General features: G+C 37.7%; 1 protein-coding gene across 1 annotated transcript in view; it reads left to right on the top strand.

Moving 5' to 3' along the window:
* Window positions 1–23,993, top strand: part of PIK3C2G (phosphatidylinositol-4-phosphate 3-kinase catalytic subunit type 2 gamma) — a 195,708-nt gene that overhangs the window by 119,632 nt on the left and 52,083 nt on the right. Inside the window, exons 21-25 of the mRNA XM_050324986.1 lie at window positions 1,313–1,442; window positions 3,536–3,672; window positions 5,799–5,968; window positions 17,448–17,604; window positions 22,189–22,298. Of these exons, the coding sequence (XP_050180943.1) occupies window positions 1,313–1,442; window positions 3,536–3,672; window positions 5,799–5,968; window positions 17,448–17,604; window positions 22,189–22,298 (704 nt within the window). The remainder of the gene's footprint in view (window positions 1–1,312; window positions 1,443–3,535; window positions 3,673–5,798; window positions 5,969–17,447; window positions 17,605–22,188; window positions 22,299–23,993) is intronic.

Here is a 23,993-nt window from a genome sequence, read left to right as displayed (position 1 = left end):
AAATGCTGATGGATACAAAATGGTTAGTGTTGCCAATGGCATCATTCCTAGATCTTTTGCAGAATCATTTTCTAAACTAGAAGTCTAAAAAATTGATAAAAATAAATAAGAACAAACAAACAAAAAGATTTCTATGCTACCTTGATTTTAAACTGATCTTTAGAGCTGCTGCAGTTCTCAGAAACATGAATCTTAAGGCCTGTTAGGGGAGACTAGCAATTTTGAAGGTTTTCTGAACATTTAGAAATCTGTTTCTTATGCTATTTAATCTAAGAAGCACCTTCTCCTGCCAGCAAACCATTGTGTTAAAGTACCTTTTACTTGTACTATAGTTCCATTGCTTATTCATGACAGATGATGCATGCATAAAGTGATAAGCACTGATACTGTGCTAAGCTGTCTACTGACTGCATATGTGAGGAAAGGTAAGTGGAGAGAGTAAGATTTTTTGCAGGTTTGGGTACCAAGAGTTACTTGGGGTCAACGTTACCTTTAAATGAAAGAAAAACAGATCTGGATATTTTGGTTTTAAGATGAGTTTTATGTCTCTTCAAGTACTCATTTCATGGCAGTAAACGTCTGTAAATTGGAATGTTTATATGAAAAGGATGTAATGAAAAAATAAAGCACTTTAGATACTAATAAAAGTCATATATTTTACATAGAGCGAGATGGGAAAACAAAAAGTCAGGGCTGTTGTTTTCACAGGCCGTTTACTCAGCCATGGCAGAAAATAATCTCTTCATTAATTCTTGTGGCTACAATTAAAGCCCCATTTCACTGAGATTATTGTTTGACCAACTCCATGGGGAGAGGGTTCATCACTGCATCACTGTTTGAAACTGAATATGAATCGTGTCATGGATAAAATGTAAATTCATGATAAAATTCCCCTTCAGCCTCCTGCAAATACCAGCTTGTGAAGCTTAATGTTAGACAAGCGCTGCAGTTTGTAAAAAAAGGTCTAGCATTAGGTAGACTTTAAAATGTAACTAAATTAGGATCCTACCTCTGGATTAAATTTTCAAAGTCTGATAATTACATAGGAATAATAAGCAGAAAGGCCACAGTTAATCAGGGAGCATTTGTTACCATCTCAGTAGCTGCCAAAACTGTTCCTGCCTATGTGTGCCATCTCCTCTGTCCTCTTCTGACACAGAGAGATAAGTAGCAACTTTGAAGAAAAACAAGAGGGATTTATTGTAAAATGAATGTAGCTATTTTGGTGGGCAAAAAAAGTCTAAATTAAATAGCAAGTTATTTCTTTCTGGTATTGAAGGAGAAAACTAAATTTCATGTGCAATTTTCACAGATAGGTGATGATCTACGTCAAGATATGTTGGTTCTGCAAATTATTCGAGTGATGGACGGTATCTGGCTCCAAGAGGGACTGGATATGCAAATGATCATTTATAGGTGTTTATCTACAGGGAAAGGACAAGGTCAGTTTTAGATTATAAAAGGAACCTGCATTACATTATTCATATTTCATGTAAATGGAAGTACACAAAAATCATCTCTTTAACTTTCATTTTCATGGGTGTCTTACCTATATTACTACTTAAATTAAAAAAAAAAAAAAAAATCAGATTTTAAACTTCTTGAGCCTTTAATTACATACTTGCCTACTCCTGAATACTGACTTTAGTCTATTTATTCTGCCTCTCCAGAAGTACAACTGAACTCATTGGATTTTGTAACAACTGAGGTTAGAATTTTCCAAAAGCGTCAACAACATCAGCTGGCACTAGATTCTTAAGAATAACTTCACATATTAAAAAGAGGGCTTTGGAGAAAATTTGCCATAGCTACTAAAGTTTTAATCCAGTGTGGTCCTACATATATGCTTAAATGAGCCTCCATGCATATGGCTACAGAAAGTACCTGTAGACAAGTGATGACAGCTTTGCAGTTGATTTTGAAATATTGTTCTTCTGATTGATGTTGCTTAGAGCAGGCCTGACTCATCTGAAAGCTTTATTTCTCTCTTCTGTGGTTGTTATAGCAGAGCTGTAGCAGGGACACCAATTGCTCGCTAAAGAAATCTGCTGACAGCAGTAAGCTTGCTATTTTTTACTGACCAAATCTTTTACTGGAAATAATCCTTGCTCTAATAAAAGACTGATGTATCCAGATTACCTGCTGTACAAAAGCTATTAAAATAGAAAAACTAAAAGAAAAAAAATTATTGCTTTCTGAGCCACGGAGTGAAAATGGGAGAGGACGAGTGATCTGAAGGAACTAAGAGAAAATACAGATGAGTTCAGGCACATGGCAGGTGGTTATGGTGACCTGAAAAAGACTCCTCCCTTCTTTGTGGAGATGGGAGTCAAAGCTTGAAAGCTTCTGCTTCAAAGGCAAACAATACAAGAATACTATTCCTGAGATTTTATATAGACTCTTTCATATACCAATAAATTGATTTTTGCCAAGGAAGATACAGGGATTGTCTCTGCCTGACAGGCTCTTCCTTTCAGCATCATAGCAGCAGAAAACTGCTCGGTGTCTCACAGTTTTTCCAGCCATCTTTCCTTATGAGTTACAGAAGTGTTAATATCGTTTATTTACAGTTAATGATTAAGGATAAAAGGACGAGTGACATGCCTGTGGTCGTGCAAGACACCTTCTTAAGGAGACTTGTGTAAGCAGGTTTTCCAAGTCCTAGGCTAATGACTTATTCCATAGGCCACCTTGTCCACATAAGGGACTAGAAGGTGATAATTTCATGGCCAGGGAACACAGAAATCACTTTTCACAGAAAAGCAAATACAGCACTGGTAGAATGCTACGTTCCAGACGTGGTATCGGGGAGGAGCCTCTCACCAGCTGAAATTGTTAGAGAAAGCCCTTCCTGCAATGCAGAGTTGAAGGATGGCATGCCAGCAGACCACACATGGGGACAGGCACAGAAGGCTGGCAGGCCAAGTCTCAGTTCCAAAAATGGAATTAAGTGCATGCAGTAGAGACAGAGGATTGAAGTGAAGCATTGCAAAATGCTTGGCTTCTCTCTGCACTTCAGAGTCCCAGTTTGTGACATACTGCATCAGACTACTTTCTGCATATCTGTCCTTTCTCCCAGCTGTGATCAGCATCATGTACTGCAGAAAAATTCATGTAGCTTTCTAGACAATAAACACATCTGAAGTAACTTTATATGTAATAATAAATACATAATTCTATTTTCTATTTTTTTTTTAGGTTTGTACATATTTTACCCTCTTAGAATCTCAGTAAGTTGTTGACCTTGTTGGTACCTTAAGGCACTTTATCCACAATGTTGTTATTGGTGGTTTTATTTCTCATTCACAGAACTGCCACCTTTTACTATATGTCCTTCATTTTTCATTTCCAAAGAGCAAAAGAAAAACAATGCTGATCTATATTTTCTGTTGCATTCATTATTTATAAGCTTCTAATTATGTCTTTCTTTTTTTTTTTGCATGACATGATCCAACAACAGGCCATGTGCATTGATGGTCTTCATATCTTTTTAAAGCTGAAGATTTTTCATGCAATCTCTTTTCTGTCTGATTAGGATTGGTACAGATGGTGCCAGATGCTACTACACTAGCAAAGATCCACAGGGAGTCTGGACTGATAGGACCACTGAAAGAAAACACAATTAAAAAATGGTTCCATCATCACCATCCTCTGGAATCAAGTTACCAAGAGGTAACATCATAATGAAGCTTATTACACATTTCTTGTTATACCACGGGAAAAAAGAAGCCAAATTACAGTAAGCAGCAAAAACAAGTGGCTCAGACACGAGACAAACAAGTCACATGTGGAGAAGTCAGGGAGCTGACTTAAATGCCACTCTCTTTCTAAGGAAACATTGCTCTGTTTCAGGTGCATTACTTTACCTTTTCTGTAAAAATGTGTCATAGAGATTTTTTGAAATTTAGCAGTAAAGTGAAGAGAACCTGAAGTAGAAATTAAATCTTGAAGGCAGAAACATTTATTTTTTAGGTCAGCTCTCTAAATATTTTATTTTATATGAACCATACAAAGTTTTGGTGGATTTCCTGTATTCGGAGATTTCCATGTCAGTATCCCCAGTTTTAGAAAGCTGTTTTATCAAAACTACCTAGTCATATGATACAGAAGATCATGCTTTTCATATCATGTGTTCTCATGGCATCCCATGCAATGCATCTGACTTTATGAAACTAGATTTTGTGCCTGAGCCAAAAAATTGGGAATTTTATTTATATAAGTGAAGGTTTTCCAAGGAAGTCTATTTAGTTCTTTGCTGGCTGAGGCCCATGAAAAACCTTTTAATGTTTGTGTTGCTGGGATGATTTTTAGAGCCCTTTTGTGTGCCAACAGTAAATCAGTAGTCAAAATTTTAAATTTAAAGATGTTCTTTGAGTATTTACCACTCTGAAAATGAAATGGTTTCAGAGCAGTTCATTAATAGATGTAAAGTATAAATACGTTTGATAAACTTTAGTATTTTCGTAATTATTCCACAGACATTTGTTCATCCTTAGTCACATTTTGACTAAGAGCACTTGAATTCTTATAGTATATCATTTGATTCAGTTAAAAAGGAAACAATCTGTGTAGTATGTTTTTTTACAAGTTTGAATGTTTACAGTGTTATGGTAGAAGTGCAGGCAGTATTTCAATTCAAAAGTGAAATACTATTAATTATTGATTGAAAACTCTATTTCTTGCTGCTGTTGCTGCTGCTGTTTGTAAAAAGTGCCATTAATGTGGAATATTCTAAAACTAATTTCTACCCATTTTCTTTCAATTTTTTAAGCATATAAAATGCAGTCAGATCTGATTGCATAGGGTATGCATAAAATTACTGCTGTGCCTTCACTTTGTACTTGCTAGTGAATGAACCTTTGTCTTCTTTTACTCCTTAATAATTTTTTACTCATACAGTACTGTATCTAAGGTGCTCAAAACATTGATGCAGAACAAGCTTTAATATCCTCATTTTACACTCGAGTGAACAAAATCACAAAAACTTAAGTATTTTATCCAAGGTCATCAAAGTGAGTAAGTAGCACAGTTAGGCAAAAAATTCAGCCAACTCTTGTGCTGGGACCCAAGTCTTGCACAGTGCTGTCATCCATATCAGCCATTGCAGGTGGCACCCTGCATCTGCAGGGAATTCCCAGATGCCTAAATAATCATTTACCTTAGCTGATACAAGTTTTGTCCATAAAGAAACATAAAGATCTAGATTAGGATGGTTTGAGTTTCTGTATTACATAGTGAGCAGAAAACTATTTAGCCTTTCTGTATATCAGTTCATTTCTGAAAAATGGGGGTAAATTTTTTGGGTTGTGATATTTTGAGACTTGATTATTAGGATTTGAGAAAGGCAACTGAATTGTGGAGAAAATAAGATCTGTGTTGGTACAGAACACGACAGTGGGTATAAAATAACCTACTTTGTTTATGAAGCAAATGGTTAAATTTGTGAATTTTCATCTAATTTTGTAACAATTGCTTTTACAATATTCATGCAGAACATTGAACAGAAAATTTCAGCTTCCTGCCAAGAAGCTTGCTTTCCTAATGCACCTTTCACCTCAGAGTTTTCCAGAGACTCCCAAGTATCTGTAAAGCACAAAGTGAAAACCTCATGCATAAAGTTGTTCTTGCATCGTTACTTTGGAATCTTTGTATAGCTTGAGTACCGTTCCTACAAACACCAGTCTGGTAAAGTTTTAGCAACAAGCACAGCACTTGTAGAACTACTTTTTTTGTTTTGTTAGCATCACAAACCAATGCATCTGTGTATTTCATGTAAGTGCTTTCATTTCCCCAACTAGGCAGTAAGGAATTTCTTTTACTCCTGTGCCGGCTGGTGTGTCGTTACCTTCATTCTGGGAGTCTGTGATCGACACAGTGACAACATCATGCTGACAAAAGCTGGGCGCATGTTCCACATAGATTTTGGAAGATTTTTGGGTCACGCACAGATGTTTGGAAGCATCAGAAGGTTAGTATCTGTAGTAACACCCGTGGTAAACTTTAAAGCAAGGTTCTGAAATTTCAGAGCCTTATCAACTCCCATTAAAAAAAAACAAATGAGATCATGCTTCTTTTTCTTTCAGAATTTTCCAAAACAACATATTTTTGTTGTTTCTTAAAACCTCTAACAAAATATAGGAATGACTAGAAAAAGAATTAAAATATGTTGGAGATCCTCTTTCAGTGTAAAGGAGAAATCTAAATTCTTGTTTGGTCAGAGATTTGAATGATGCAGTTCAGTGACCAGAACAGTAGACTGGCCTATGACAGAAGAATTCTGATATCCATCTTTTTTTTCCTAACAGAGAAGCGTTCCTATAATGGATCCAAAATCATACATTAATCTAATTGACAACTTTTTCCCTATATTCAGAAGAGAAACCAAATTTTCCAAATAGACATGGAGAATAATGACATTATGACTCTGTGGATAAATTTGCAAACTTTTTCATGGTCTTTTGAAGCTCTGCATCCAACCACACTGAGCTCAGGGGTTGTTTTGAGAATATCTGATTTACCTTTGTATCTATCTGTGATGTAACTATCTATGACAAAGATAAATAAAATAGTGTGATCATGTATCCAAGCTCCTACTGTGAGCATACTACGAAGGAATTAATTGGAACGGAATAAGAATGGATAGGATAATATTCCAGAATGTACAAAACACAAAGCAGCTGTTAAAGAAGAGCAAAGAATGGATGAATGATCCCGAACAGTGACAAGATGAGTAGTGTGTGTGTCTTTCCTCCATGTTTCCTAATAATTTCCAATTTCCAGAACAAGTATCAGAATTGTTTGAGCTAATTGTTCTTTTCTTTTTTTCTTTAAGCTGGCCTTTGACTGCTCTAGACTATCTCAGTGTGTTAGACAGACATAACAATGTGGGAGTATTGATATGAGAGAAGCTGATGAGGATAATAAGTACTTCTAAGCCAGGCAGTCAAAAGATTTAGTTGCAGTGCTCAGAATTATCATCCATCATTCAGGATATGCTCCCTTAATCCTACTTATTTGCTGTGGAAAGAATAAAGCAGAACAGAGTAATAAAAACAAATACTCATGCACACTCCTTGTCAAGTGCTGCATCCTTCTCTCCAGCAAAACTCCTTTTGGAAACTAACAGGAATTTCCTTGAGTATTAATTTTACATAAGCAATCGATTACCTAGTTGAGTGAACAACAGGGTGAAGCAAATGTAGGAGGGGAAACAACCAAATTTAAGCAGAAATCGTGTAATAGCAATAATAAAAATAGATATTAATTTAACTGTTTTACAGCTCAGTTGCCACATCTTCTAAGTCTGTGAAAATTGCTTAAAATATAGTCACTTCAATAAACAGCAGCCTCTTTTAACTGTTTCTCAATGCAGTGTATTGCTTATAAACTATAGAATGAAATCATGCATTTAGGACCTTCATTCATGGACTGCCCTCATGATTCCTAAGGAATCTTTAGTTCTCCCACATAACAACAGGTTGTGAATACCATGGGATAATCATTGTTTTCCTCAAGCCTACATGCAACTCACAGATTCAGTATCAATGACTGTAGTTCTTATGAGCTGTATGCACCTTCATGAACTGTAACATATTATTTTTAACACAGGAACACTGGGATATCACATTTTTATATCTCGCAGTTTTCAGGTTCCCTCAAAATTTGAAACTCTCAATGCTATTTGTACCTACTCGTTCCCACAAGGAAAGGCCTGCAAGAGGCTTAGCCTCTGGCTTCTTTAACGGCTCTCATATTATACTTTTATTTGATTTCTTATTAGGTTTTTTATTTGAGTTCTTTGCAGCCCCAGAATATCATACTTGTAAAATAATATTGAAAAACCAGCAGCACAATGCTGTCAAACCTTTGGAATTATTAGTGCTGACTCTTGGGGGTTCATGTAGTAGATGCCCTACATAAACTTGTGAGGTTCTTATAGGTGGCTTTAAATAATGAAAAGCTTCTGATGCAAATCCCTATACATGCAGCTATTCTTTACATACATCACACAAGCAAACTTTTTTTTTTTTTAAGGGAAGAATGAAATCTATGCAAGTGAATTAAGGCTTATAGAAAAGGTATCCCTGTCCAATCCCTGTTTAAAACAATAATTTCTTACACAATTTAGGAAGCTGCTTGCCACAGCCATTCATTTTCTGTTCTCAGGGAATGCCTTTTGCCATTATAAGATCCTAATTCCTCATAAAACTTTCGGAGGATAGGTCCTCTACAGTGTTCTGCATATGGAGTGTTTCTTCTGAAGTGCAAGGAGTACTGTGGCATCTGTCATGCATGGGCTGCAGTTCTTTATATCAAATCCAGTATGAGTCAAGAACCTTTTGAAGCTGATATGATTCATGCAGTCATGCTCACTTTTGCATCCCTGATGTATAACACCCCAGCAAGGGATTCGTTAACTTTTCTAATTCCTACCCTCATCTTTAAATGATATCCAGTGAATCTACTCAGTTTTGATTCCAAGTCACAAATCAGTTCTTTCTGATTTCAGATGGAAGAGGAATCAGGAACTTGCTGTCTTTGCTACTTCCATGTGCCTTCACAGTGCAGCAAATACTTTAAATAGTACTAATAACTTGTCTTTCCTTGCATCTAGGAGCTAATATTTCAGAAGTGTTGGAGGGAAACATATGATGTATCTAACCTATAGCACAATAACAGAGCTTGGCAGAAGAATTATTCCCAAAGTCCCACAGGGAACTTTCCTACTGAACCATGAGATTTTATTATCTTTTTTTTTTTTTTTTTTTAAATCATACTGGATGACACATTTTTTTAGTGGTAATAAAATGCTCCTTTCATTCTCTCTCCAGCCTCCACTTTTGACCCTACATTCCTCTAAAGCAGACAATTCTGCAGGTACACTTCAAACTGTATGAAGAAATGTTTCTTGTTTAATTTCATATAACTGTCTTATTCTTCATCTACCGAGTATCCTGTGGCAATCATCTTAGACCCATTCCAACTTAAATAGGTACAATATTATCCAGGTAATCATACATGACTAGGTCAGTCATCATATGGTTTGGAAGAAGGTGTCTGGCTTATGGTTGTACCTCCATGCTTTCTTTGGCTTTTGTTTTCTTCTTTTCAGTTCCGACCAGCGCCTTTGGAACATTTCTTCTTTGGTGAATTAAGCAGGAAGAGATTTATTTAAATCCTGCGCTAACTGAACTAATCCAAACTTCTGCAGTCTCATCCTCCCCACTACCAGTCACTTACAGCACTGTCATCTGTATTTTTTCAGTGATGTGTGGTGTGAAATTTGGTGGCAAGATGTGAACATATCTTGCCCTACAGCAAGATATGCCATACAGCTCATGGCACACTGTAAATTCGCCATCCATTCTGTTCTTTAAATATCAAGTCCTCCTGATTATAGACAGCACTCACTGGCTGTTCTTTTCCCTGATCAAAATCACAGAGATCCTCTTGTCTCTTTGCCAAACTAATCCTGGGTCTTGGCAGGGTTTTGCCAGAAAATCTGTTAAGCTGGTTTCCTTCTACAAAGTTAATTACTAGAGGCAGCCTAACTATTCCATTGGGAAATTCCAGTTATTAAGGAAGTTTCAAAAATATGGGAAAATTATGTTTCCCACACTTTCTTCCTAAGTCAGTGTTTTTTTACACTGAAAAGTACTTAAGAAATTTTGAGCATATAGAAATGTAGAAGTGCCTCTTTTTATTTTAAAAGTAAAACATATCATTTTTAGTGTAAGTAACCTAAAACTAGTGTTATTGTCTCACTGGAAGTGTTTATTTGGAAAAAAAAATATTTTTTTCAGGTATTTCTTTCTAAAACAAAAATGTTGGCATACAGACATGGAAAAAATAATTTGTATCTGCATTTTTTGGCTATATTGTATATATCTGTATATATCTGTAGCTCCTTTGACAAAGGAAGAGCTGTGTGCCTTAAAGTACTAAATATGATCACCATGTTACATTTTTAACACCTGGACATATTTGTGAAGTGCAGAACACGTCTCCATCCAAGCAGGAAAGAGTGAGCCCAGGGCTCACTGTAGGTTGCAGTGGGTTCATTCAAGCAAGTCCCTCAGTGCAAGTCCCAGATCACTGAGGTGGTTTAGATGGTGGGCAGCTTCCAGGCACAAGCCATTGTCAGGGTGTTTTGTTTGTGTTGCCTGCTGCCCAGAGTGCAGTCTGATCTCCACACTTTGTTCCTGTGGATGTCCTTCCTAAGGTTTCCGCCTTTCTGATCGCAGGTCGTGTGATTGTGCACCTTGAGGTAGCTGGCAGGTTGAGGAGGTGCCATGGTAGGCTACCTGGAGCAGTAGAACTGATTGACAATCAGTGAGTGTCCCTCAGCTCTTTCAAATAAGCCAATCAACGAGGATTTTGCCAGTGTTTCCACCTGAAGCCTTTCATTGCTGTCTTGCTTTTTATGAGTTCGGGTGGCTGGTAGCTTGGGAGGGACAAGAGGTTGAGAAATGGTTAATGAGGGCATGAGTGTACTTTCTTTTCTCTTTAGTTGCTCCAAGGCATCTGAAAACTCAATTTCTAGCTGAAATTTCTAGAGATTTCTAACTGAATTTTTAGAGAGTGGGAGTAGCAGAATTCATTTAAAGCTACATTTTCCAGGTTCAGCAGATTCACAGGTTATTTACCACTATGGGTCTAGTAATGTGGGGTTTCAGAACATCTTTTTATAAACCATCTCCCTCAGAATAGGGCAGAGCTTTTATCTCGTCTACTTGACAGTCAGGTCACTGGAAAATAACTTTAAAGTAAAGGGCTAGAGTGTGGTCTCTTAAGTCAACATTTCCTCATCTATATGGTCGAGAAGAAAACTGGCCTCTGACTTCAGTAATGGCCTAAAATTTTACTGAGCTCATGAGGAAGAGCAATATCTTGAGATAGTTGGAAGTAATTTTGAAATAAGACTGAAGTGGAAGAAAGCAGATTTCAGTCAAATGACTCAGTTTCTCTAGTCATTACATATGTGAAGGTTTGTTAGAGGTGAAGGTTAAAAAAAAGGAATTTCAGTCTTGACAATTGAAAATGAGGAAATAGAGGTGATGAATCCATTGTTTGCATGTCTTGCCTTTCATTTTAAGGGGAGTTTTAGTTCTGTTTAAGTCTACCAATGTGCCAAACATTCTTAATGTATGGGTGATGAGATCTTAAGCTATGGGTGATGAGATGCCCACAATTATCTACATATCACCAAAGCTCATATGCTTGCCAGTCATTGATATTGAATTACACAAATGCTTCACTCAGATACATTCTAAGTTGTGCTGTTTAAACTTAATTTTTTTGTTTGGGTCTGTGAAGTTTGTGAATCAGGTCTCTGCATTTTTTCACCAATACCATGAAGTCTCAAAGCTTTTAATCCTCTCTGCAATAACAACACTTTATAAATTGTTTGAGCATCTGTTTCACCGGTCAAATATATTTGCAATTAAAATGCAACTAAAATACGCTTCCATAAACAGAACCAAGAACTGTTTAATTGATGCTGTAATTGGGTATATTTTTGGTGGTAAGCACCTTCCTATTTTGTTTGACAGTATGAGCTTTTTCGCAGATTTAAAAGCCACTGAGCCAGACAATGAGAGGAGTGTGGATTGATTGTAACTCCAGGCTCTGAAATAGATTAAGTAAATGATCAGCAGTGGTCTCAATTCTGATCTTTCAAAGTGAGCTTTACTGATATGAAAAAGAATTAGGTCCCACAGAATGAGTTAGGTTTTTCATTTTCTTTTTTTTTTTTTATGTTGGAGGAGCTGCTGTGAAGGTTTTCTGAAGATAAGATGATCAGTGGCCCTTCCCACTGAGAGGGGTAAAACTGTTTTGCCAGCACTGCAAAGAGAGAGCTGTTGCTCCTGGGTAGACAAGCCCACCTTCCTCACCCTCTCCTCACAGTCATGTACCACCAACACGGTGCTGGACCTTTGCTGAATTACTCCAGTTTAGCAACATCTTCCTTGTTCTGGCAGGGTATAAACTATTAAGTACTAAGCAGAAGATCTTTCAATAATAAGTAGAACTTTTTCATTTTTTTTAGTAGAAGTCTATTGTAAAAGGTTTTGACTGTGACAAAAGTTTGGATTAGCAGATTTTTAGAAAGGGATCTGAGAGTTATACTACAGTCAAGTTGAATACGAGCTGATAAAATACTGAATTGGAAAGCTTGAAATGTGAAGTAATCCTTTTGCACCACGTAACACTGGGAAAACTTCACAGTCAGCTGGAGTATTTTTAACGTTTTACTTTTAGATACATATGGATAAGGAGTCCAGAGAAATTACAATGAGTCCAGAGAAAAGCAATTAAAATTATCAGACATCTGAAAAACAAGGCTTGTGAGAAAAGGTTGAAACAATTGTCTACAGAAGACTAGGAAAGACAGTAACAGTCTGCAAATACATTAGAAGCTGCTGTAAAGACAGGATCTTCAAGTTCCCTTAGGAAAGAACAAGAATTAATAGGATGAAAGCACAGCAAGGGTTAGATAAGGCATTGAGGAAAAAAACACTCTGAGGGAACATACTAGAACAGAAATTTTATGGGGAGGTTTAAGAAGAATTCTATCAATAAAAATCTATGAGGATAGGCTAAATAAGCATCTCAGAAGTGTGTTTATAGTTGATCTTGTCCTGGTAAGAAAAATGGAGTATCTCTTGTGGTCCAGGCATATTTCTTTATGAATCTTTATGTGTTTGCTGGAGATGAATCGTGTTGTGCAGTTGTTCCCTGTTTCATTCTTCAATGTATAAAAGGAATACCATTGCTTATGCTTTTTTCTGTTTCTACAAATACATGGTTACTATGAATAAATATTTTCATTTGGCTTAGAGGAATAAGCACTCCTGTGCATTTATTTTGTGTGAGTGCATTCTTCAATAAGCTTTTGGCTTTTGCTGCAAAGGACGTCAGCAGTCAAGCACTTCCTAAAATCTTTTCCTGTTTTATTGGATATATCTAAATTCCACATAGTCATGCTGAATACTATCAGTCACTCTTGACTCAGCCAAAATGGTTTTAAAGCAGCCAGGGAATATGTGGGGGCGTGTGCTGCTGAGCAGCTGGTTTTAAATTGCACAGAGTTCTGTCTGGTTTCTCACGCACTGTCCATATGACAACTTGGACTACAGCTGTTTTGATCTCATCATATTGATGTGTGTGACTTGCACTTTTCCATGAGTAATACACCACTGGGAAGTTTAGATTGGATCAGAGTAAAGGCCATTTGTTGTTGATTATCTTATCTGCTTTTCCTACTTAATATAAAGGGAAGTCAGTGTATCATTCTTAAATGTTCTGTACTGTGAGATTCCCTGTAGGGAAAACTAAAACCATTGTTGACCTTACAAGCTTTGTTAATCAGTTTACATCTAGTGCTTCATAACAAATCCTGATGGTCTTACTGGTTTTCTAGGAATGCAGCATATTTGTAGCCTACAGTTAAGTCCCAGTAAATGTTCCCATCACCCCAGACCAAGTTTATTTTTGCATGATGATCTCTTCGTTTGCTTGAGGTTTCCTTTCTTCCTTCCCTCTCATGACTTATCATCCAAACATTTGTAATCTCCAGAGGAGCTGCAAAACACATTCCCATGAAAATCTTAAATCTCTAAAAGCAGTACAAGAGGGGAAAAAAAAAAAAGAATAAAACCACCATAAACCCAGCCTTACTTCTCACTGAAGGGCTTGAGTAAACTCTTTTGTCACAGCCATAGTAAAGTATAAGTCTTTAAAGTCCAGAACTGCAATCAGACTGTCATAAACAGGAGTATTGCCTTTTTGACTGATTTCTATTATAAAACCAAAGGGTTCATTAATCTCATCCAGGGCTCTTTAGTGGGGGGGGGAAAAAAAAAAAGAAGGAAAGAAAGGAAAGAAAAGAGTAGTTGAGTAAGGTAGGTTTAATGATTTTGGGAGGTTTATTGGCTGTACATCTTTGGTCTTTGGTCTGTCTCAAGCCACACTAGTTCTCTCAATGAGGCTTTTCTTTTCTAGAAATAATGGTATCCGACATTACAATTACACAGTAGAGGTCGTTCAACAATGCTTCAATTCCATATTTCTTTAGCACACAATAGAGAAAAGAAAAAAGGCTTTTGGTCTACAGAGATATAGTAAAAGGCTTTTACTTGAAAATACTTCATCATAACAGTTTTATTAACCTGATGCCAGTCATTTCTTTAATTTGATTGAAGCAGCAATTTGTATTCTATGCAGAATTTAGGCCAAGGGGCTCTTGTCCCATTGGCTGTTGCACAATCATTGGGCATTGAATATCCTATGCATGTAAAGTATTACAGGCCTTAGCTGTGATCTTGAGGGTCTGTTTTAGGGTAGGAGGTATCTAGTGTTTATATCTAGTAGATATTTATCTAGCTGTGTAATAGATTTAGGTCCAAATGAATACTATTATTACCAGGCCTTTGGATGCATTGCTTATCTTCTGAATAAATGCCGTCAGGTATTACGAGCTTGGCCATGTGCTACAAAGAGGGCTGTCAGTTAGAGATGTGCTGGTTTGTATACAGAAATACAGCCTGTGCACCAGGGTGAGGTTCATTTGCACATGTGTGGGGGGTGTGGTACATTGGCAACATCAGGGAATGTATTACTTTTTTCCTCATGCAGGCTGAAACAGCCTCTGTTGTTTGCTGATGTAAATTTTCCCATGTATGGTGGACAGTGACTGGACTTGGCTGTTTGTAATTTTGCTGGAGCAATTTTTAAACTATCCTCTTCTATGTTTTTTATTTTCCAAAGGGGTTTATGAAAGCAGTATGGAATGTTTTGCATCTGTACACAGACATTGAGCCTGTCAATTGGTTTTTCAGAATCCTTTATGTACCCTTTACTCTTTTAAGCATCTCCTCCCGCTGAAACTTCATTTTTTAATACTACTGTGAGAAATCACTGTAGTTTTCCTTCTAGTGGGTCTTGCCTCCTGTATTCTAAGTTGGTTTTAAGTGTTGTTCTTTTTAATTAATTTAGATTGCAAAGTTCCCTTTATGACCAACCAGTTTATTTAGACACACAGAGGACTGAAGCTTCCAGCATCTGACTGAGTGCAGGGATTACCTCATGGTGGAGGCTCTGATACCACAAGACCTTAAGCAAAACCAGGGAAATCAGATTTCTACATCACATTTTAAGATTAACAAGGGAAAACAGGCCTACCACCTTAGAAGACAGTGATAAATGATACTGAGAAATTTAAGAACCTTGTAAAACTGCTTTACATTGGTTTACGAGTCAAATTAATCTACAAATAAAATGTAAATACTAAAATATCAGTTATGTGTTCAAATGGATCCTTTAGCAACAACAGTAAGAGAATTGACTAATGTTGCAGTGATTACATGATGTGGAAGTTGGACCACAGCCCAGCCCAACAATGTTAAACACCAGTTCTTCTAGTAAAGTAATTTCTGATTGCAGTATCTGTTTTCATCTCGAGTAGCTCAATGTGGGAGACTTGGCCTAGCTCGGAAAGGGCTGTGTTTTCATGGTGTGACTGTGTCTCAGTGCAGTTCGGCATCTGAAATCAAATATGAATTTTGAAAAAATACATAGTATTTACAGCAGTAGTTTTGACTGTGGAATGCTTTAGCCCAAGAATAAATTTGAGTTTTAGACATTCTTAATATGGTAAAATGCTTTCAAATTAGGACTTAGATTGGACTTCTGTCCATGGATAATTCAAGATGTTAACGTTGCTAATTTTATGGATCTGTCTCTCCTATGGGCTTCAACAAATTGACTTCTGTGACTCTTACTGTATCAGTTTATTTAATACTTAATATCTGTTTTAAATACCATTGATAAACAAAAGATGAGCCAGAAGATGGATGAGTGAGTGAAAGAAGATTCTGGGAAAATCTTGCTCTTGGAAATCAGTAATAGACACTGGTTTGTAATTCTCTGAGAGCTACAGCACAAAACTACACAATAACTATGTAACAGTCATACTGTATTATAGCCCTCACACTGTGAACTCCTGTCTTGCATCATTGTGGTGATGCTTTTATAAGTGACCTTAAAACACTCATTTCACAACAATCATACAGAAAAATGTGGAAGAAAACAATTACTATTGTGGGCCTTTACCATGCCTAGTACTACCTAGCTGAAACTGAATTATATATTTAAAAAAACCCTAAACAAACAAAAACCCATAAAAACACAAAACCAAACAAAACCAAACAAACAAAAACCCCACCTGAATGTCCTGGACTGCTTTTAGGTGAATGACAACCATGGGAGGTCTGGACTCAGAGTTAGCTGCCATGTAAACCAGGAAGAATTTCCAAACGTAAGGATGGGAAGACCTGGAACATTTCTTATGACTAAAACTTCCAGCTGCAGCTAGAATCTCATAACAACTTGTTTTTCTTTCTACAATAATACAAAGCAAGCATTTTTTATGGGAAAATTAGGAAAACTCTGAGGAAAACTCATCTGTGTTATTTATGAATGCATCAAGAAGCAGAGTGTTTGAGGTTTTAGCAAGAAACAGACATCCTTAAATTTGCTTCTACATTAAAACTTCCCAAGAATATTCAGTTTATTCAAGTCCATTTTGAATTAAGGGTTAACACACATTGTATATTGCCTTGGAATAGAGCCCTCTAATCTGTTTACATGCCTCTGTGTACACAGTTGTGGTAAGTAAATCACTGCAGTAGTTTTTTCTGTGTGAGGATGCAGTTTATCAGGCCTTTCTGAAACTATAGAGTGATAGGATTGTTAGCAGAAGACTGGCTAATCTGTTTTCTTCTTCAATAACATGCCATAGCCACAAACTATGCCAGTGATAAGAAAAAAGGTAAGCCATGTTGTAGGATTCTGCACCTCATTTACTCTAGGGTGAATACAGAGTAAATGTACCGACAACAAGACAATGTATTTATATTCTGTCTTAACTTGAGCCCGAAATATCTCTTCAGAAGGGTGTATATTTCATGCTAGTACCATACCTGTTGGGTTTTTGTTGTTGGATTGTGGAGGTGTAGGGTTTTTTCTTAAACTCCCTTCTTGCCTAGTAGGGAGTTGATATTTATAACCCATCCTCTTTGAGAACAGCTTTTAAATATTTCAATACCAGGAGAGAATTTGCTTCCAGATTCACTTTCAGGCTAGAGTCAAGAAATTAAAGCAATGAGAGTTTAAAAAGAAAGGCAAAGAAGAGCCTGAAGAAAACACTTGTTCAGTTGTTGGATATCTCATGAGGACGCTCTTGCTCTAAAACCTGTCTCTGCCCCAATTAGTCAGTGACACCAGGCAGAGCGATAGAGATTTCCACACCGAGGAAGGGAGAGATGAAATAATGAGGAAGGTAATACTGGGAAAAACCACTGTGAATAATGAGTTACAAATATTAACTGTCGAGCATGATTAGCTGTTTTCGGTGAGATTTCTCATGTAACTGTTCTCTTTTCAAGGGACCGAGCTCCCTTCATCTTCACATCGGAGATGGAGTATTTCATCACGGAAGGGGGAAAAAACCCACAGCGTTTTCAAGAGTTTGTGGAGCTTTGTTGTCGAGCTTATAACACAGTCAGGAAACACAGCCAGTTACTCTTGAACCTGCTGGAGATGGTAAGAAGCTTGAGGATGAAACCAAAAATCAGTTTCCTCTGGTGTTTTCTTCTCTTTTACCATTTCACTGCTGCCTCCAGTAGCACGGTGATTTGAAGAGGTATCAGCTGCACTGCTGGAAATGTTAGTGCTGCACTTCCTGTGCAAAGAAACTGTCCAGTTGCAGTACTAATTTCTGAGAAAAGAAAAGCTAAGCTGCTTGGTGTTTTTCTTTTTTTTTTAAATGCGTTATTTTTTACAAAGTATCAGAAAACTGCAAATGAACCTGGGTAGAAAAAGTTTCACATTCAGGAATTTCACTTAGCCCTTTTTCTAGGTCTTCAAAAATTCATTTCCCATTCCTGTTTGTGGTTACAAGGCAAAGTAAGCTAAATATTTCACAGAGTGGGTGATTTAACAGTACATGGCAGCATTGCAGCTACAGTGATGCCATTAAAATGGTTTTTTTCACATTTTTAGAATCCTGGAATCATTTCCACAGTCCCTTCTTAGGATGGCAGACACAGGAAAGAAAGAGTACCCATATTGACACAGGTTTAAAAATTCTTTTTTATGGGATTTTGAGACCACTAAGAGTTTTTATCCTTAAGTATTCCCATTGATTCATGTGCTGTGTCAGATTCCATAACTGCTTTATGCCTCTATTTACTTGTATATGAAAGGTTAATGATTTGCCCCTACACAGAACAATGAGAATATTAAATTAACTAATATTTGCTAAGATGCTTGGCTAAGATATTAATCCAAAACATATGTCCAGGGCCCCATGACGTAGGGGACTGGTCTGTGCATGAAAAAGTCTACATGACCTTATAAACAGAACTCCTGCTGAGGTTGGGGGACAGCCAAAAAGCTGCTCTATAAACACAACTTTATCATCTCCAACTTGTGCTGTGGGGGAGAAGGGGGAGAAATGGTAAGAATCTTTGATCTTGCCTCTTCCATCTTGTACTTCCCATGTAGTGAGAGAGTGAGGGATTTCCCAGTATGGAGCAGGAAGGATTGTTCCAGATCTCTCAGCCTTGCTGCTAAGGTGCAGCAAAACTGCATTCCCATCATAATACACAGTTTTGCCCTAGAAGCCATGAAGTTGTAGAAGATACTGTCCAAGAGCCTCTGGAAAACTCAGGAGGAAAACACCCTTGCTCTCTCGTTCACAGCAGTAATCCCTGCATTTCTGAACCTGCCAAAAACCACATGCTGCAAATATAGCTACGTCTTCTGCCCATCTCCTTGTCCCCAGTGCAGTGACTTTTTCTGCAGGCAGCAGAGATAACGATGTTAGATTACTCTGGGATAATAGAGAGAGCATGTTAGGAAAATGTTCCCAGCAGGAGCTCTGAAATAACTAGCTATCTCTGCCTGGATATAGCTGCTCAGGTTTGTCTATATTCAGGATGTGCTGCATCTTTTGTTTCTGCTGATCTTGTAGCAGAGGTAATAGTGCTGAGCTGGAAGTCAGGATCCAGACATGTTTTGATATTTGTCAATGGGTTGCAGCTCAGTCAATTGTATTGCATTTCATAATCGAAAAATTAAACTGGCAGAGCACTCACACCCCGTTGATGAGCTCTTCATGTCAGAGGGAATTAAACAAGGTTGCAAGTGCCTTGTTTTTGCCAGTGATGTTTGGAAGGATGAGTCTGGTTCTGCACTCAAAATGGGGTGTTGGTCAGAAACTGTAAATATCAAAATGTTTAAGTTCCGTGGGTGATTTCTAGAAAAAATAAATAGACTGTGAAGTTCCACTTGGACTTCACATCCATTCCCAGAAATTCAGATGTTATCATAAAGGGACAAGATTAACTAACCACTGCTTATTTGTATCAATGACAGTCTGAGATTTCTCTCAGTTTGGAAATATGCATCATTAATCTTTTGTTCTCCTCCCACATTCTGTTTTTGGAGCTGCTGTTTATAAAACATGGTTAAAAAAATTAACAATAAGACTATTTCTATAAAGTAAAGTCGTAGAGTAAACAGAAGTAGTAAACTGTGCCCTGGACCACCAGCAACAATTAGTGGTTTCTAGCAAATATAATTAGGAACAAAGGGGGTTTTGGCCTAGTTTGGGAATTAATGCTATTTCTTGGTGGTAAGCAGAATGTTTCTAAAGCTGCACTGACATTTGCTACTGGGAGTAAGAAATAATCCATGAAGTTTCTACCACTTTCAAAAGCAGAAACTTCTGTGGGAGATCCAAGAATCTGCTGGCAGAGTTCAGCTGCATAAATGCCTGCAGTTCATCTGCTTTGCTCTCATTAAAGATTTGATGTGAACTATTATAAAGAGGGTGATTGCAGGACACAAACACCTTTTGATTAGTTTAAAGAAATGCAAATTCCATTACTGTTGTAAAGATTTTTCAGATAGAAAAGTATTTAAATGGGCTTAGATGTGACCCTAGAGAGCAAGTAATTGATCCACTGTGACAAGAAACAGGTCAGCTTAATCATATGAAACAGGAGACAGCACCTACATAGAGCAAATCTAAAACTCAAGAATCTTGTGTCCCCATACAAGGCATTTCACCCTTCTAAAGTCAGAAACATCGCTTAAGAAAAGAGGATCGGGAAACACCCCCATTTTGGAGGTCCAACCAATGAAAATACCAGGACTATTCTTTTTCCATGGATGGTGGGCTGAGCATCACACAGCAGCCCTGAATCCAGGCCCAAGGAGCGTACAGGCAGCTCCACTCAGTGAGTCAGAAGGCCTGGGATAACCAAGGCTGGTAGGTCAAACCATGTGTGCAGGCAAACAAAGGCAGCAATGGAGGCACTTGAACTTAGGCATCTAAGTGACATTTGAGTTTGTCCTGTGAGACGTGTAGTTGGTTATCAAACAGTTGTTCTATGTCTTGTCTAATTATCATCCAATATCACCAGCCACAGTATTGAGAAGCCTCTTCCATCAGCAGACTAGAAACATAAAAAATGTTCTGTATGGAAAAAAAGAGATGAAGGAGTATAAAAAGCCTCTAGGACCCCCTTGCAGCCAGCAAAGCACTGTGTAGGTACTGCCCAGCTAGAGGCTTTTTTTTTATTATTCACTTCAGGAATTGTCTTTCCACCTTTGACAGTGGAGAGAACCTAAAAAAAAAAAAAATCCTGGTTTTCTGTTACATTAAAGATTGTTCAGATTATGTTTATATCTGGTATCATTCCCTTTTCTAATGAAGGGTAAAGAAACTTAATTTTTTTCCCCTTTAAATCTAAAGGGGACAGGAGTAGTTATCTTTTATAAATGGGTTGAATGTATATTGATAAATAGCACTGTGTGTCCTTCAGTGCTGAATATTGTTATTGCTCCTGCTGTCAACTCAAATTCACTTCATGCAGCTTTCTGCCTCTATGTTCCTTGCTAGGCAAAACTCTGTGAAAACAGCAGTCTAACTGTCCAGTGGTAGTATGGATTGGGGCTGATACAAAACATGATTTTCCTCATAATGCCAAAAAGAAAATATACAAAATATTGAAACTTGACTCAAAAATATTGAGAAGGTTTGAAGGAATAAAGATATATCTCTTCATGGGGAAAGGCCCCATCTCCTTTCCCCTTACACTATTCATCTCTCAACCAAACCTTATAATAAAATCAGTACTCCCTTTTTTTCTTTGCTGTTACATGAAAAACTCAGTGGGTCTTTCTCTCTGAGCTAGACATAAATATCAATGAAGAATGCACAGCAGTGACTGTAAATTCAGATACATTTCCTTCTGAACAATGTGAAGGACTGATTCTTTTTTTCCATTACACAAAAAAAGCATCCCTCTCAACTTGCTGTGATTGTCGAGTAAAATCATTAGGTTTTGAAGTGAGTAAAATATTTTGTAGTTGTTGACATTTTAAAATGCCCGGAGAGAGCTGAATGGGCAATAGAGACATTGTTGTCTACCCTGCTCATATTGTTACTTTGCAAGGGGAATATTTGCACTGTCTTTTGAACCTAATTTGGTCAACTAACTAGAGTAGTTCTGTTCCTCATCCCTGAAGAATGATGCGTTCTCCAGAGGGCACTTCTCACTGCCCACCTCAGGGCTCCTGCTATGAATCAATGCCTAAAGAAGCTTTTCTCCTCCACTGACTGTAAAGGGAGTGAGTCTATGATCCCCTTGCAGGAGGAGTCCAGAGCAGTGATGGTGGAAGGAGGAGTTACAAATGAGAAGGTGATTTGCGCTAAATTGAATTAGGACTAAGACAACACTTTGAGCGTGGTTACTGCTGTTCAGGTGGCTGGATTTGGTCACCTTCCCTTTATTACTATTACAAGGCTATGAAGGAGGCTTAGCAATGAACACCTTGAGGTTATGGTATTTGAAGAGAAAATAAATAACTGAAATGGATCATTGACTCTGACCCATGCCTCTTTCTGGTCCCTCAGTGTGAAGGTTTACAATGCAATACATTCACTTTAGTATTCCAGGCATTGCTGTAGCATCAGGATCACTTTTCAGATGATCAAACCATTATGTTTTACGGAAGACCTTTTGGTGTAAACCCTTTCTTTTCTCAGCCCCATTTCACTTAAATTTCTTTTCAACAGAACAGTGGACTAATGATCTAATATTTCTTTGCTTTAAGATGCTGCATGCAGGATTGCCTGAGCTGAACAGCATCCAGGATCTGAAATATGTGTATGACAACCTCCGTCCTCAGGACTCAGATCTCCAGGCTACAAGCTACTTTACAAGGTAAAACCAGAATATCATCTAGAAACCTTATCTTCTTCACGCATGAAGCAATTTTTCTGTTATGTTAAGAGGTTGTAATCAGGGAAATTACACAAAAGGATAATTGCTCTTCACATGTTTACTTTTAAAAAGTCCATTCCTTATGCACGTTATAACCAGTTTCCTCAAATTTCTGGAAGAAACAGTTGTTCATTTGTTTACACTTGCATCAAGTCACTTTCTCAGTGCCTAGAGATTTCTCAGGCTTTCATGGTGAAACCATCCTGGCTTATATCAAGTCAGATTTTCTCTCTGCTTTTAAATGCAGCAGCTACATGCAAATGGATCTGGACTGCATAAAGAGGTTCAACTTGTTAATGGACTGTGTGAGAGCATTCAATTTCTGAATTTTACTCCCTTTCCTCTTCTTTTTTCCTTCCATGTTGCCTCAGGCAACTTTCTCTCTGCTAGCCAGTTTCTCCATCTGCAAAACAGTGCTGGTTCTTCCTTTTAAACATCTAGCAGATCAGTCACAGAAAAGCATTGTCTGTGAATATAGATACATTTGAAGCTTGATTTATGTTAGGATAAAGAAACATTTCCCTTGTTTGTGATAATAACTGTGGATTATTGATGAGCTGCAGGTGATGTGCATAAAGTCAGTTTAAAGCCCTCAGTCCTGATCTCTCAGGTCAGACCTCTGCAGTCCATATAATTCCAGCTGTCCATGTGAGGATGCTGTAGATGGAAGCAGTGGAAACTGTCTGGATTTGGAAACTCTCCTGCTCTAGGCAAAGCATCAGAGGAAATCTCCCAGTCAGATCCTTGAGCAGCACCGTCATTCCCCAGGACAGGCTATGAATTTGCAGTCCCTGGACACCCTGTACACATACAAAACCAGTCTCTGGTGTGTCCTCTGGTTCAAGTGCAGGACACATACCCAGTTCACAGCACTGGACTCTGAATGAAGGGCTCTTTTAAAATCCCAAGCCCCAGAGGACATTCCCATAAGGCAGCACAGTTCTCTGCAGGGTGCAGACTGCCTTGAGGCAGCAGCAATCCCCCTACCCTTCAGTACAGCCAGAGGGAACAGTGCAGGGGATAAAAGAGATGAAAGCTTCAACTGGAACAGCTGAACCAGTCTCATTACTATTACAGGGGCCTATATGAAAGTTTTGGGCAATTTGAATTATGCTGTCTGTATGTCTCCTACCCATGTACTAGAATCTGAGAAAATTGAGGCAGCAGGTTTAGAGAAGGCTAGAACAGATCAGAATGACTTTCTAAGGAAAAAAAGAGAGAAACTTCTCCAACAAAACTATTTTTCCATTACTTCGCACACAGCATAGCACTGAGTTCCTCCTCCTTTAACACTTATTTTTTTCATATGCTTTCACTCTTGCCCCTTAGCAAGATTGTTATATTTTAAAACTTAATTACAGCTTCAAATTTACCATTAACTCCTACTTTATCCTTTCCTTTAAATTTTACATATTCCCAAATTACAGACTTACATTTCCACTTCAAATAGGAAATACACACTTTCTAATTAAATTGTAAAAGTTTTGATTCTGTCAAATAGTTTGGGTGGTTGTGTCTGTCTCTCATGGGTGAAAAATCCAATTTGTTTAGTTAGTGAAAGAGGGCTAGGATATACATAAGAAATAGGAAAAATCTGAGTCTTCAGAGTGAAAATTGCCTTAGTGTCACACAGAG

Source organism: Myiozetetes cayanensis, unplaced genomic scaffold, assembly GCF_022539395.1.
Source record: "Myiozetetes cayanensis isolate MyiCay16 unplaced genomic scaffold, myiCay2020 scf3, whole genome shotgun sequence".
NCBI classification, from domain to species: Eukaryota; Metazoa; Chordata; class Aves; order Passeriformes; family Tyrannidae; genus Myiozetetes; species Myiozetetes cayanensis.
This window is presented reverse-complemented; position numbering and strand designations above follow the sequence as displayed.